Genomic DNA, 14224 nt, shown 5'->3' on the forward strand with positions numbered 1-14224 from the left:
TGTCGGTATGGCTACTACACGGTGGTGGTGTACCAGAGTTCGGGGCAAGTTCCTGGTAAGAGGTAAACCCCCAACGGACTGGACAGGGCGCTGTGGTCCCCTGCATCACAGAGATGTGTATAATTCATGATGATGATGATGACCGTTCTTGCAAAAAAATCTCTCTCTCTCTCTCTCTCTCTCTCTCTCTCTCTCTCTCTCTCTCTCTCTCTCTCTTCTCTCTCTCTCTCTCTCTCTCTCGTTCTGGCTAAAGGCAGAGGAACACGAAGTGACACCACATCTATAAAAAGAAATAAAGGGGGAGATCCTCTTCGGAGGCCATCATGGAGACATGAATACTAAGGCATTAGTCAGTAATAAAGACACGACCCTAAGTAATAAAACATGGGTCCCACATCATGAAATGGCCTCAGTACTGAGACATTTCCTCACTAGACAAAAAAAAAGTGACTACTGAGACAAGAGCTTTGTCAAAAGATACAGCTCCAGTATTAAGCCACAACCCCAGTATTAAGACATGACTCATGATACTAAGACATGACTCCTGTATTATCACAATCCGAGCATCAAGAAACGAACCCCCCAGTATTAGAACAAAACACCCCACGCCGGCGGTACGGTACAAGAAGGGTGTCAAACTCAGGCTGGAAAACAACACATGGGGGAGGGGGAATTACGTTTCGCGCCAATAATCTAAAATTCACTGGGATCCGTCACGGTTCGGCAGCCGATGCCCGCGAGGCGCACCAGGATCTTGTTTCTGGACCAAACAAATCCGTTGATCGCAACCATTACCTCGGCCAAATGACATGATTACGCTATGCCGCTGGTAACAACAGCTGTGTCGACGCACTGATCAACGTACGGCACGAAAAGATGCTCTGAAAAATATTACGCTATTAAAAACCGGCTGATTATAGGAGGGTGGTCCTAACTTGGCAGAGACAGACCCGTGCAAAGGCCTTTATAAAACACAACTTTCCCGCTGGCCAGTGACCGCCTGGTTACAAAACTAGTGGCCCATCATCGTCCATTGTCGGTTCTCAAGCAGGTGTTCGTGGCGATCAGGCAAGTGGCGAGGCCACTGTCTTTCTCATCGCTTGCTAATAAAAACAAGTGTCAAGAAAAGACAGTTCTTGCCAAGAGGAGGCCAACATCCAGCTACGTTCACTACAACACACCACTGAAAACCCTGATCACTTTCACAAGACTTAAATAAATGTCTCTTTGCTTGAACGAAAGGTCGTTGTGTTGTCTCGTATATCCGCCGTCTCCATTCTGGGTTTTGAACTACACTCGAGCTACACTCTAACGAGGAGGGTTCAGCGAGTGTTAACGTCTTCCGTCTCTTCGCTCCTCCGGGTGGGAGATTCCTCTTCCCCAAGAAGTGGGGCGAATGAATGAATGAGTCTCGAACTATATAACTTTTGGATCCGGGGATTACATCTGAAACCTCACGAGTCGGGACACGTTCATCTACTACTTATTACAACCAGAAGACAAATCGCTGTAGAAATATCTTACGCTTCAAAAGTGTAGAAAGGTGCGACGTTACTAGTCACGTATACATATGACGTTGGATTTCAACCAGATTTCCTGGACAAACTATACGACAGGATCTTTACAAATGATGAACCCAAACGTCTAAGCCACAGGCGCAAAGTCTTGTGGAAGTAACACCCCCCGTGGCGCCTGACCCTCCAACACTTCCGATGGCAAATCTCCGTCAAGGACAAGTGCTAAGTAGCCTCCCCTGCACTCCCGAGAACCATCCATCCCTCACCTTCTCTTTCCTCCCATCCCCCTCAAGCGACCACCAAGACTCGAGGAAACATTCGCGTCCGAAAGTTTGAATCAGATTGCAAAACGGAAGCCCGGGGACAAGCTCCTAAAATTTTGGCAAGATATTCTTGTGGGGGGAGGGGAGAAGACTGTGAATGCTGCCACGGAGTTTTACTGCGGTGGTGGTGGTAAGGAGGGGGATGGGGGGGGGGTCTCGCTGCTCTTGATGGCCCAGTCCATATTGCTCTTGAATGTGGCCTTGGACTACTACTTCACTGGCGTTTATAAAGAAATTAAAACCACTGAACTCTTCAGCGATGGCAGCACACGTCTTCCACCACCATAAATATACTCTTGAATTCTTTTAAAATGCCACCGTCGAACTTCCATTACTTCCCTCACCCCAAAATAACAGTATCAAATAACAGAGGTTCAATGCATATTCCCCCTTATCAGCTGCCATCAGTATCTGATCAGGACTTGCCATGTTGCAAACAAATTTGTAGCCCTGCGAGGATTCTGACAACTCCTGACTAATATGTAAAACTCAAAACACCTAAATTCGATACATCACACTAGGCATAATATTATGTCTTTCAATCTTACTTTATAAACTGTACAATTTCATAAGCGAGTTGGCATGGGGGTAACAGAGCAGAGATTTACTCCATCTATACACAACATAAACACTTCGTTCTATACACACACACACACACACATATATATATATATTTTTTTTTGCTTTGTCGCTGTCTCCCGCGTTTGCGAGGTAGCGCAAGGAAACAGACGAAAGAAATGGCCCAACCCACCCCCATACACATGTATATACATACGTCCACACACGCAAATATACATACCTATGCAACTTTCCATGGTTTACCCCAGACGCTTCACATGCCTTGATTCAATCCACTGACAGCACGTCAACCCCGGTATACCACATCGCTCCAATTCACTCTATTCCTTGCCCTCCTTTCACCCTCCTGCATGTTCAGGCCCCGATCACACAAAATCTTTTTCACTCCATCTTTCCACCTCCAATTTGGTCTCCCTCTTCTCCTCGTTCCCTCCACCTCCGACACATATATCCTCTTGGTCAATCTTTCCTCACTCATTCTCTCCAAGTGCCCAAACCATTTCAAAACACCCTCTTCTGCTCTCTTAACCACGCTCTTTTTATTTCCACACATCTCTCTTACCCTTACGTTACTTACTCGATCAAACCACCTCACACCACACATTGTCCTCAAACATCTCATTTCCAGCACATCCATCCTCCTGCGCACAACTCTATCCATAGCCCACGCCTCGCAACCATACAACATTGTTGGAACCACTATTCCTTCAAACATACCCATTTTTGCTTTCCGAGATAATATTCTCGACTTCCACACATTCTTCAAGGCTCCCAGAATTTTCGCCCCCTCCCCCACCCCACCCTATGATAATGGGGATAGGGGAGAAAGAAGACCGCCTAAGTCTTCCCTGCGTGTCGTAGAAGGCAACTAAGAGGGGCAGGAACGGGTGGATGCAAATCCTCCTTCCTGTATTACTCTCCTAAAGAAGAAGCAGAGCATGGAGTCAAGTGACTAATTTTCCATATAAGGCTCAGTCACCTGTTCTTGACGCTATCTCGCTCATGCGGGAAATGGCGAACATAAATGGTGATATATATCTATATCTATATATGTATGTATGTACATATATATATATATATATATATATATATATATATATATATATATATATATATATATATATATTTTCTTTCTTTCAAACTATTAGCCATTTCCCGCATTAGCGAGGTAGCGTTAAGAACAGAGGACTGGGCCTTTGAGGGAATACCCTCACCTGGCCCAATTCTCTGTTCCTTCTTTTGGAAAATTAAAAAAAAAACCGAGAGGGGAGGATTTCCAGCCCCCCGCTCCCTCCCCTTTTAGTCGCCTTCTACGACACGCAGGGAATACGTGGGAAGTACTCTTAATCCCCTATCCCCAGGGATATATATATATATATATATATATATATATATATATATATATATCGCCACCTCGCTAACGCGGGAAATGGCGAATAGTATGAAAGATATATATATATATATATATATATATATATATATATATATATATATATATATATATATATATATCATTTTTCATACTATTCGCCATTTCCCGCGATAGCGAGGTAGCGTTAAGAACAGAGGACTGGGCCTTTGAAGGAATAGTGGTTCCAACAATGTTGTATGGTTGCGAGGCGTGCACTATGGATAGAGCTGTGCGCAGGAGGATGGAGTGCTGGAAATGAGATGTTTGAGGACAATGTGTGGTGTGAGGTGGTTTGATCGAGTAAGTAACGTAAGGGTAAGAAGATGTGTGGAAATAAAAAGAGCGTGGTTGAGAGAGCAGAAGAGGGTGTTTTGAAATGGTTTGGTCACATGGAGAGAATGAGTGAGGAAAGATTGACCAAGAGGATATATGTGTCGGAGGTGGAGGGAACGAGGAGAAGAGGAGACCAAATTGGAGGTGAAAGATGGAGTGAAAAAGATTTTGTGTGATCGGGGCCTGAACATGCAGGAGGGTGAAAGGAGGGCAAGGAATAGAGTGAATTGGAGCGATGTGGTATACCGTTGTTGACGTGCTGTCAGTGGATTGAATCAAGGCATGTGAAGCGTCTGGGGTAAACCATGGAAAGCTGTGCAGGTATGTATATTTGCGTGTGTGGACGTATGTATATACATGTGTATGGGGGTGGGTTGGGCCATTTCTTTCGTCTGTTTCCTTGGGCTACCTCGCAAACACGGGAGACAGCGAAAAAGCAAAAAAAAAAAAAAAAAAAAAAAAAAAAAAAAAAATATATATATATATATATATAATATATATATATATATATAATATATATATAATATATATACTTATACCGGGTTGACGTGCTGTCAGTGGATTGAAGCAGGGCATGTGAAGCGTCTGGGGTAAACCATGGAAAGCTGTGTAGGTATGTATATTTGCGTGTGTGGACGTATGTATATACATGTGTAGGGGGGGGGGGTTGGGCCATTCTTTCGTCTGTTTCCTTGCGCTACCTCGCAAACGCGGAGACAGCGACAAAGATTAATAAAAAAATAAAAAAAATAATATATAATAATAAAAATAATAAAAAAAATAAAAAAAAAAATAATAATATAATAAAAAAATAAAAAAAAAATAAATATATATATATATATATATATATATATATATATATATATATATATATATATATATATATATATATATATAACTTTTCCAAAGCATTACATTACAAACTGACTTGTAGCATGATCACAATCTATTTTTCTTTTTTAAATCCAAGTGCATATTTGGGTTATGATATTCCCCCAAAGATCGTGCAGATAGGAAACACAAAATGTGAGGCTGGACTGACTGCAGATTAATCTTCTTCAAAAACAAGATGAAAGAAATTTTCCCAATGGAAGAAACAGTTGACTACAAAAAACTCTTTTTCTTTCAGTAATTCTGCAAAAAACTACACAAATAAATAATCTGACTATACATTGAGAGAAATCGCTGATATTTTTATTTCCTGCTAATTATTACGAGAAAAAATTCAACTGAAATTGCTTTTCATTCATGATATATATAAATGCTTGAGGTAATAACCATTTTTATTAAATGAAATACCGTTTTGCTTGTTTTTGGGGTAAAACATTAGTGATGGGCAATGGTTATTGTGAAACTCTTTTTATGAATAATGGAGTATGATGTATTGTGTTACAGTGTTCTTATGATTACCAATGAAAAAATAGCTTTGCATTTTTCAACTGCAATTATTAGAGAAACAGGCAAAATCTTCATTGTTTAATTTTTTTTCCATTGTCTTTCACTTATAAATAAGCTATTTCATCTCATAAGACACCTATAGAAGATTTAAAACCTATGTACCCTACATATTTGCTTTGTCCTTCTCAACACAAAATATCACTTAAAACAAAGAAAGCTCATTACAGAAATACAAAAAATTTGGTATCCTGCCTACGGTAACTTTTTATCATTACAAAATTACAAACTGAATCTATGATCGTCTACCAAATGAAACTCTCTTGGTACAGGCGCACTAGGCTAGCGAAGACTATGCTAATGAGGCTAGTAACAAGGCTAGTGAAGAACATGTGAATGTAGCTAGTGACTAGCTGGTGAAGACCATGTGAATTGAAGACCATGTGAATGAAGTTGTGACTAGGATAGAACATGTGAATAAGGCTAGTGACTAGGCTAGTGAAGACGTTATGTGAATGAGGCTAGTGACTAGGCTAGTGAAGACGTTATGTGAATGAGGCTAGTGACTAGGCTAGTGAAGACGTTATGTGAATGAGGCTAGTACTAGACTAGGCTAGTGAAGACGTCATGCGAATGGGCCCCTTGTGCTCACGACGCACTTCACCAACAGATATGGCGGCAATGCTCTGTCAGTCTATTCCTAAACCAGACATTAACGTGCGTCCCTGCTTAAGGAACGTGCATTCTTTTTTTTTTTTTTTCTATCCGTACGTGTAAGTTCTGCTCATCTCAGTAATAAACATTCCGTCGCTGACATCTTTAACCCACCTGTGTTTGGTATAAACTTTAGATGGAAAGTATTACAAACGCCTTGAGTCGGAAGATTTTTTTTCCTAGCGCAAAAGTCCACCAAGAGCCAATATAAACAGAATATATATATATATATATATATATATATATATATATATATATATATATATATATATTTATCCCTGGGGATAGGGGAGAAAGAATACTTCCCACGTATTCCCTGCGTGTCGTAGAAGGCGACTAAAAGGGGAGGGAGCGGGGGGCTGGAAATCCTCCCCTCTCACTTTTTTTTTTTTTTTTTTTTTTTTTTTTAAATTTTCCAAAAGAGGGAACAGAGAAGGGGCCCAGGTGAGGATATTCCCTCAAGGGCCTAGTCCTCTGTTCTCAACGCTACCTCGCTAATGCGGGAAATGGCGAATAGTATGAAAGAAAGAAAAGATATATATTCAGATAGATAGATATATATAGATATATTCACCTACAACCATACCGTCATGGTTTGCAGCTACATATGTTCACTATGAAACTTTTGCAGCTATTTCTCCTACTACACTGTATTTGTGGATTAAACAAATTTATGCAAACGCTGTTACAACCACTGTTACTAATACTACTACAAATTTTACTTCCTAAACTCCGAGAGAAAGGATAACTGTTTTTCCATTCAAAACAAGTATGTTTTGAAGTTGGCTAATTATATACAAAGTTAGAAGAGCTCAAACTACACAAATTAGCTTACGATAACAAAAAATAATACACCCTTTTCGAGCCTCCAAATACAATCGTTTTATAAATTTCAGAACCAGTGTATAAGTGCATCTTTTACCAAATGACAAAACTGAAAATCATATGAAACCATCCACCACAAAATAGAGGTACAGTCCTTAGGTCTGGTCAGGATAAGATGAAATAAAAGTAAAAGCATCCAGTTAGAATCTTACCAACCAGGGTTTGTTAAAAAAAAAAAAAAATATATTACCATCAAAATATACTACAATAGTTTCAAGTCTTCCGTAATAAAAATCAATTCATTCACAAAGGAATCTACATAAAGTATATAAAACTCGGTCCACAGTACTGAGGCACGGAATTAAAATGCCCGCGAAAAAAATGGAGATGTTCGAATCTTTCCATGCAAACACACACTCTTGACGAGTACAATGTCGGTCTTTACTGGATAATTATTGACTTTCTTTGCACCACTTATTTGCCCATTAATCGACGAACCATACAGAATTACCCGCCGCTGAAATGACTGAGATTCTTATCAATATCTGTTCAGACGAGAGGAAAAAAAGGGACTTTAATTTCCACTCTTCCAGCCGAGCAACAATTTATCTCCTACAAGGTAACCCGATTAATCCTTAAGAAGGAAAAAGAAGAAAAACCGAGGAATGTGGTCAGGGCTTTCCAGTACACGTCATTCTGAGTGGTTAGGTAGAGCAAATCTCCTTCAAGACGTCAGTCACCCTCCCCTACAACACGGAGGGAGGCCATTACTCTACTTTGACTAACTCATTCCCTTTATTCGAAAATAAGAAGACCACGGGATGAATACACCTTAAACGCGAGGTGTATCGTCTTTACGGTAACGACCCATTTACATCGGCTCCGGGTCAATGTATGGGGGGCCTACTAATCGACTAGCTGCCCTGTACAAAGAAATTTAAATTCGCCTCTGCTGGCATGTACGCACGTCTTTCAGCCTGCTCTTGTAACTGAAGTGATTCATTAAATCGAAGCATGACTGAGGATAGCATTAGTAGTAGTCCTGTAGGCTGAGGCTAGGCAAATGTTCCATTTTCTTTTTCACTAACAATTACCTTATTATTCTGTCCTCCATCAACCCAAAACTTGTTTTTCTACAATCAATTACTGTGCGCTGATGCTCAAAAATACGTTTTGATTATCTGGAACCCATACTTCTATACAAATCAATCCCACAATATCTTCAGTAACTTTATACTTTCATCATCGTATTACTTAACTAAATACTGGGTCAGAGTTTCGTTTTGAAAAAGATTTTCCTGCCTCTTGCTTCTTAAAAAGCTCATCTAATACAGCGTTTAGCTGCCCATACTCGCCATACCATTCCTCTATGTCTACGGATGAATCAGCTCGTGAATAACCTTCACATTACTCACGCTGAGTAACTGATCCTAGAGCTCGTATGATGGGGTTTATTTATCACTAATCATCCACTGATATCATTATGCAAGATGCTAAAGTTTCCATCCTGGCTGATAGAGGGCGGTGGAGCGAGAGGCCAAGCGGGAGACGATGCTCGGTGAGATAAGATCGGGCCGCAGCCTTCTCCTTGTATTATGCATGCTTTTGATCCATATAATCACGTTTGTTGGCCAGCTTTCCTGCAATATAAAATGTTGATAGAGTCTAGCTAGCTAGAGACGGGAAGGGGCCGGGCGCCCTGGCTTGCGAGGGGCAGTCCTCTCGGGACGAACGTCTCTACCGGCGGGGTTTCGGACATTTGAGGCGGTTGTGATGACGCGCGGGGAAGTTGCCATGTCACCCACCCCGGCCGTTATACAAGAGTCATCTGATCATCAAGTTAGTTAACTTAAATAAAGCTCTGGTGAACAACGAGCTGGTTAATCTTACTCGCCTCTACCACAGACTGCTCTTTATACTGACAAAGCGCGCTAGTATTTCTTAAAAAAAAAAAAAAAAAAAATGTGATGTTCGCTGGACTTACCGAAGGCGATAACCTGACTACAGACGCGGGCTAATTTTGATCATTTCTTTTTCTACGGTGGTCTAAAAATAATAAAGTAAACCTATATATACAACTCATAAGTTTCATCTACACGGCACTAATGCAATTTCAGAGGAATTCTAAAGGCACTGCCGTTCATTTTCTTTAGAAAACAGTGTATAATTAGTTTGTAAAACAAACTCTTAAAACGACGAGACAAGCTTCTCGTGCAACAAGGCGCTAGAGATGGCCCTGCCCATCACCATACTAGGTATGAAGTACGCACTGGCGGGCATATGTTCGTGCTACATCTACTATAGGTTCATACATTTCATTAATACATCTCCTATGTATATATTCAAGATGATAAAATACCGTTAATTAAATCTTAATCTAATTAACCAAATATTTGATAAACGATCGACTTTTGCCTTTCGCTATTAACAAGGTGTTTAAAACGATGGCCGAGGCTAACTTTATGTACATGATCGCCGTACCTCACCCAGGACGATGTATGACTAGTCATGACAAGTCGCACCAGGAACAGGTACGCCTAGTGTAGACAGGGCGAGAGACATCACCATCTGGCAAGCCTAGCTCACAAGCCTCATCCTAACCTAGGCCGCCATGGACAAGGCAAGCCTAATCACGAGGGGGGAGACAACAGGGCTAAACTACAATATAGCCCGCCTACAACACACAACCTCTTGTAAGTAAACAAGGCTAGATTTCCTCTCAATACCACCGTTCAAGGAAAGCCTTACCTACAATATTAGAGACATGGAACGCTAATAGCCGGCGGGGAGCTCTCACTTACTTACAAAGACAGTTCGTATAATACGCTCTTGTTGATATGCGTTTACCATTGCATATGGCCGCTTCCCATGGGTATGTTGTGGGTAGCACGGCCGACCCAACCCAACAAGGGAGCGAACGCGGCAATCTGGACCTTGAGGCAGCACACAACAGCGATTATCGAGGGGGTGCCGCACAAGCAAGACTCTGTGCCTTTACTGCCCATCTATCTTTAAATGATATGTATATTGCAGCTTTCATGTGGAGTTGATCCATTTAACGCAGGTAATAAACTTTAGACTTGGCCCTATTTTGCCGAATAATTGGTCGGTTAATTGAAATTGGCCAGTTAAAGCACAACTTGCATATGCATGAGATTTACGACCCCCAGATTGCTTTGCGGCATCATCCACTGTTCCTCGGGTTCACCATGCCTTTGATAAACAAGTGAAAATGTTGGGAGTTGTCAAGAGTTGGGTTATGTGTGTTTGGCGGCCATGTTAAGCAGCCGCTTACACACGGCCTCTCTTTAACATAATCTTTTACAATAAGGATATTAGAATAAGAGGAAAATAAGACTTAACAAACAGATGTCGGTGACGAGAAAGGTGTAGGGGGAAATCATACAGTCTGAGAGGCAACGTACGATGCGTGCAAGGACCACATCAACTGTTCTCTTCGCGACCTCCCATCAAAGTCATCAGCAACACATCCAATACAGCGCCGCAAGATGTAATGGAGAATGGATTCAGAAGTTCTGTTCTACTCCCCTGTGGGAGGGTACAGTGGAATTACATGGGAAGGAGAGATAACAGGAGATCTAATATCCCATAATGACGTTATATGATTAAACCCTTTAAATAAATCTGAACAGAAATAGGATAGCAAAGCAAAGGTATTGTTTCAAAACTCTTAGCCTGTCGAACACTCGCTAAGCTAACATATGAAACGCGCGTCGCCCGATGAATTGCGGTCACTTCATTGGCGTTTCTTTCTTCTTAAGTTCGACTGATTATTTTTCCTTGGTTTTCTTGGCGAACTCACGATAAAATACGCCGAAATCTGCATATTGACATTTCGCGGGCTATCACTACCAGCTGATTTTGCACATGGGTCTTGAATTGCAATGCGCACCAAACTCAAAAGATGAGGTAGGGGGGGGGGGGGGGGACGACCAGTCTGCTCTTGATATCGTTTCATCTGGCATCGATAAATACAATGCTCGTTACCAATCATCCCTTTCGCAATTTTCTACATTTTCCCGGCCTTGCTTGAAGAACAGGATTTGTAAACATCCACCATGCAATTTTATCACTTACTTATTTCAGGATTAATCTGTCCAGCACGACAGTGCGACCCCTCGAAGGCCGTACAACCACCCTTGGATACAATACCCTGGCCTGCGACACGTCAAAGGCCAGGACATCATGCCCTTGGGTCGTGCCCAAAGGTCGTACACCTTCGTGCTGGAGAGGTTAGGGTTTAAAGTCGCGTGACGACGTCTGTTACCGCCATCTACCTCTGGCTATACGAGGCGATCCAGCTGACAAGCTATGTCCACAATGCTTTCTAGCCTCGTTCATATTATATATATATATATATATATATATATATATATATATATATATATATATATATATACTCTTGACAGCCTACCCTCGGACCAAAACACTTTTCTTCTCTCTCAGGGAATCTAATAAATAGAGCTACGAACACACAATCACCACAAAAAATACCACTACAATATTAGTCTTTTGCCAATGTAAATACACGACGTGTATTATTATTTTTTTTTGAATAAAAATATCTTTACAGTCACGGCAAAATACCACGCCGTCAATACACGGTAAATGAACTGCAAAATTATACATGTTTTCAACGGCCATATTTTCTCTCCAACACGTTAAGTAAATTCTCGTAAACTCTTCAAAACTATTCTTAAAAGATCCGTCGATACGAGCATTATATATATATATATATATATATATATATATATATATATATATATATATATATATATATATATACAGAGACAGCTGAATAAGAAATGAGTTAATTTTGTTACATGAGCATGAACTAATACGCGGTACCAGAGGGTGGAGAGAGCGCCCTCGCCTTGCGGCGGGATGCGAACGAACTACTCCACCTTTACCGCTGCAGGAGCCTGGCGAGTTGGCTGGCGACTACAACAAGAACCTGAGCGGGTGTGCTCCTGGAGGAAACAGAAGACCTCGGTACTCACTTTTGTGGCTCGTTGGGATCCTTCTTCTTCTTGCTTTTCTTGGAGACTTTGGCCTTCTTGCCTCGGGCGGGGCCCTCGACGCTCTCCGACGACGGCCTCTTCCCGCGCCCCATCTGCCGGCGAACAACACCGACCTGAGGTTATGCCATAAACACACAATTATATATACATACTCAAAGTGGTAGACTATCTCCTAGTTCCTGTCCCCTCCTGTTCCACCTTCCTAGTTCCTGTTACCTACGTTTCACCTCCCAGTTCCTATCCCCCTTCTGTTCCACCTCCTAGTTCCTGTCCCCTCCTGTTCCACCTCCTAGTTCCTGTCCCGTCTTGACCTTCCCCTAGATTACTTCAGAAATAGCGACACTTCTGACCGCCCACGTTACCCTACCTCGGCAAAACTCCTTCGGTACCCACAGCATGTGTTCATCTCAGCTACGAAGTGCACGTCTGGCAACCGCAGGTCTTGGCGCTTTACAGCCGAGAAAACCGCCACGGTACAGCTGGCAAACCTTCATGAAGAAACAGCGTGATCGAGTTTCTCAAACACTACAGAGCCGACTTGTGTGAACAGGAACAAATAAAAAGAAAATCGCTGATACGGTAAACACAAAATGCCCCCTGGCCCTTGTTGCGTCGCTGGCTCATCAGGCAACCCAACGACACACCAACACTGAAGCATTAAAAACACCTTTATGAATTAACCGGATTATCCTAGTCTACGGCACTGAAGGGGAGGGGGGGAGGGGGTTAGGGTTGGAGGGAGGGGGGGGGGGTTTGGAAGGTTTAATGAGTCACTGGAGGGGTCCTGAGCGAGCGACCGGCCGGCCAAGCCTAGGCGTTTCAATAATGATGTGGTGTGCGCTGGGCTGGGACACAGATGTTCCATCAAACTGTTGCCTCCAGTACAGAGTACTGCCGTTCGTAATTGAACCAAGGCAACCAGGGGGAAGGGGGAGGGGAGGAGGGGGCAACCTACACTCATTAAACTTGACCGGATCCATACCGAAAGGTCAAGAATTCGACGAAGAACCCGTCACTTATAAACTCACTTTACGTTAGACTGGCATCCCGACCCGAAGTAACGGATCCCCAACGCGAGTAAATCCACGACACCACACATCAGGCCGGATATATAAGCTATGCATATGGAAATCGGAAACTGTTTATCATCAATCCAACACGAAATTTGTCGAGTTTTGAGAAAAATGGCGCCGGGGGGAATGATTTTTTTTGGGGGGGAAGCGAAGCGCCGCCGTCAAAACTGTCTCTGAGCGAGCGACGGTCTGGTCTCATGACGAGTGCATGAGACTCGCCCCGGCCCAGGCAAGGCAGATGAGGTCCGGCGCCTTCTGCCATGCATCACAAACCAGCCCTCGGGCCACGCGGGGCGAGGCACCAGTTACCTCATTATGGATGGTCTCTTTAATTGCTGATGAGGTGGTTAAGGATGGATGAGAGAGATGATCGCGGGGAGGGAGGGAGACAGAGGGGCAGGGGGTGGAGTGGGAGGGACCCCTTACAAGTGTAGCGGCTGAAGAGGAGGTTGGGGAGGGAGAGGAACAGACGGCTCCTCCTCGTCCAAGCGACACACACTCATCTCCCAACGACACGTATTTCGGTAAAATATATATATATATATATATATATATATATATATATATATATATATATATATATATATATATATATACTTTCTTTTTCTCTCTCCTGCCTCCGTACTGTGTGTGCCTGGCGTGCAAACAAATGTAAATGAAGTCGCCATACTCATGCATAAATCTTTTATCACTTTGTTTTTGTATCTGTGAAATGGGCCAAACTTCGCAAAAAAAAAAAAGACAAAAAATAAAAAATGAAAAGAATCCTAAATTTACCACGGTTACGAAATGTCTCGGATGTGTATTTTACCCAGGAATTAAAAATACATATCATACTAACCCCCCCCCCCCACCCATCCCCCCCCAAGCTCCATAAACTATTTCACCGTTTTAGAAAATTGACGTTTATATTGGAGGAAATCGTACAAATGATTATTACTACCAATGCGCACATTTCTGGTCTCTGAGAGTCAATTTGCAGGTCCGTGTTTATACACTTTTGGTATAATAC

General features: G+C 42.3%; 1 protein-coding gene across 17 annotated transcripts in view; it reads right to left on the reverse strand.

Annotated features, from left to right (window-relative positions):
• Positions 1-14224, reverse strand: part of LOC139748602 (TOX high mobility group box family member 4-B-like) — an 844810-nt gene that overhangs the window by 58165 nt on the left and 772421 nt on the right. For 16 of the 17 annotated variants that reach the window (XM_071661732.1, XM_071661727.1, XM_071661726.1 and 13 more), the window contains one exon: positions 12119-12252. In XM_071661732.1, coding sequence (XP_071517833.1) covers positions 12119-12252 — 134 coding nt within the window. The remainder of the gene's footprint in view (positions 1-12118; positions 12253-14224) is intronic. The other variant, XM_071661724.1, reaches the window with a different exon arrangement.

This window comes from Panulirus ornatus, chromosome 5 (genome assembly GCF_036320965.1).
Source record: "Panulirus ornatus isolate Po-2019 chromosome 5, ASM3632096v1, whole genome shotgun sequence".
In the NCBI taxonomy this organism is placed as follows: Eukaryota; Metazoa; Arthropoda; class Malacostraca; order Decapoda; family Palinuridae; genus Panulirus; species Panulirus ornatus.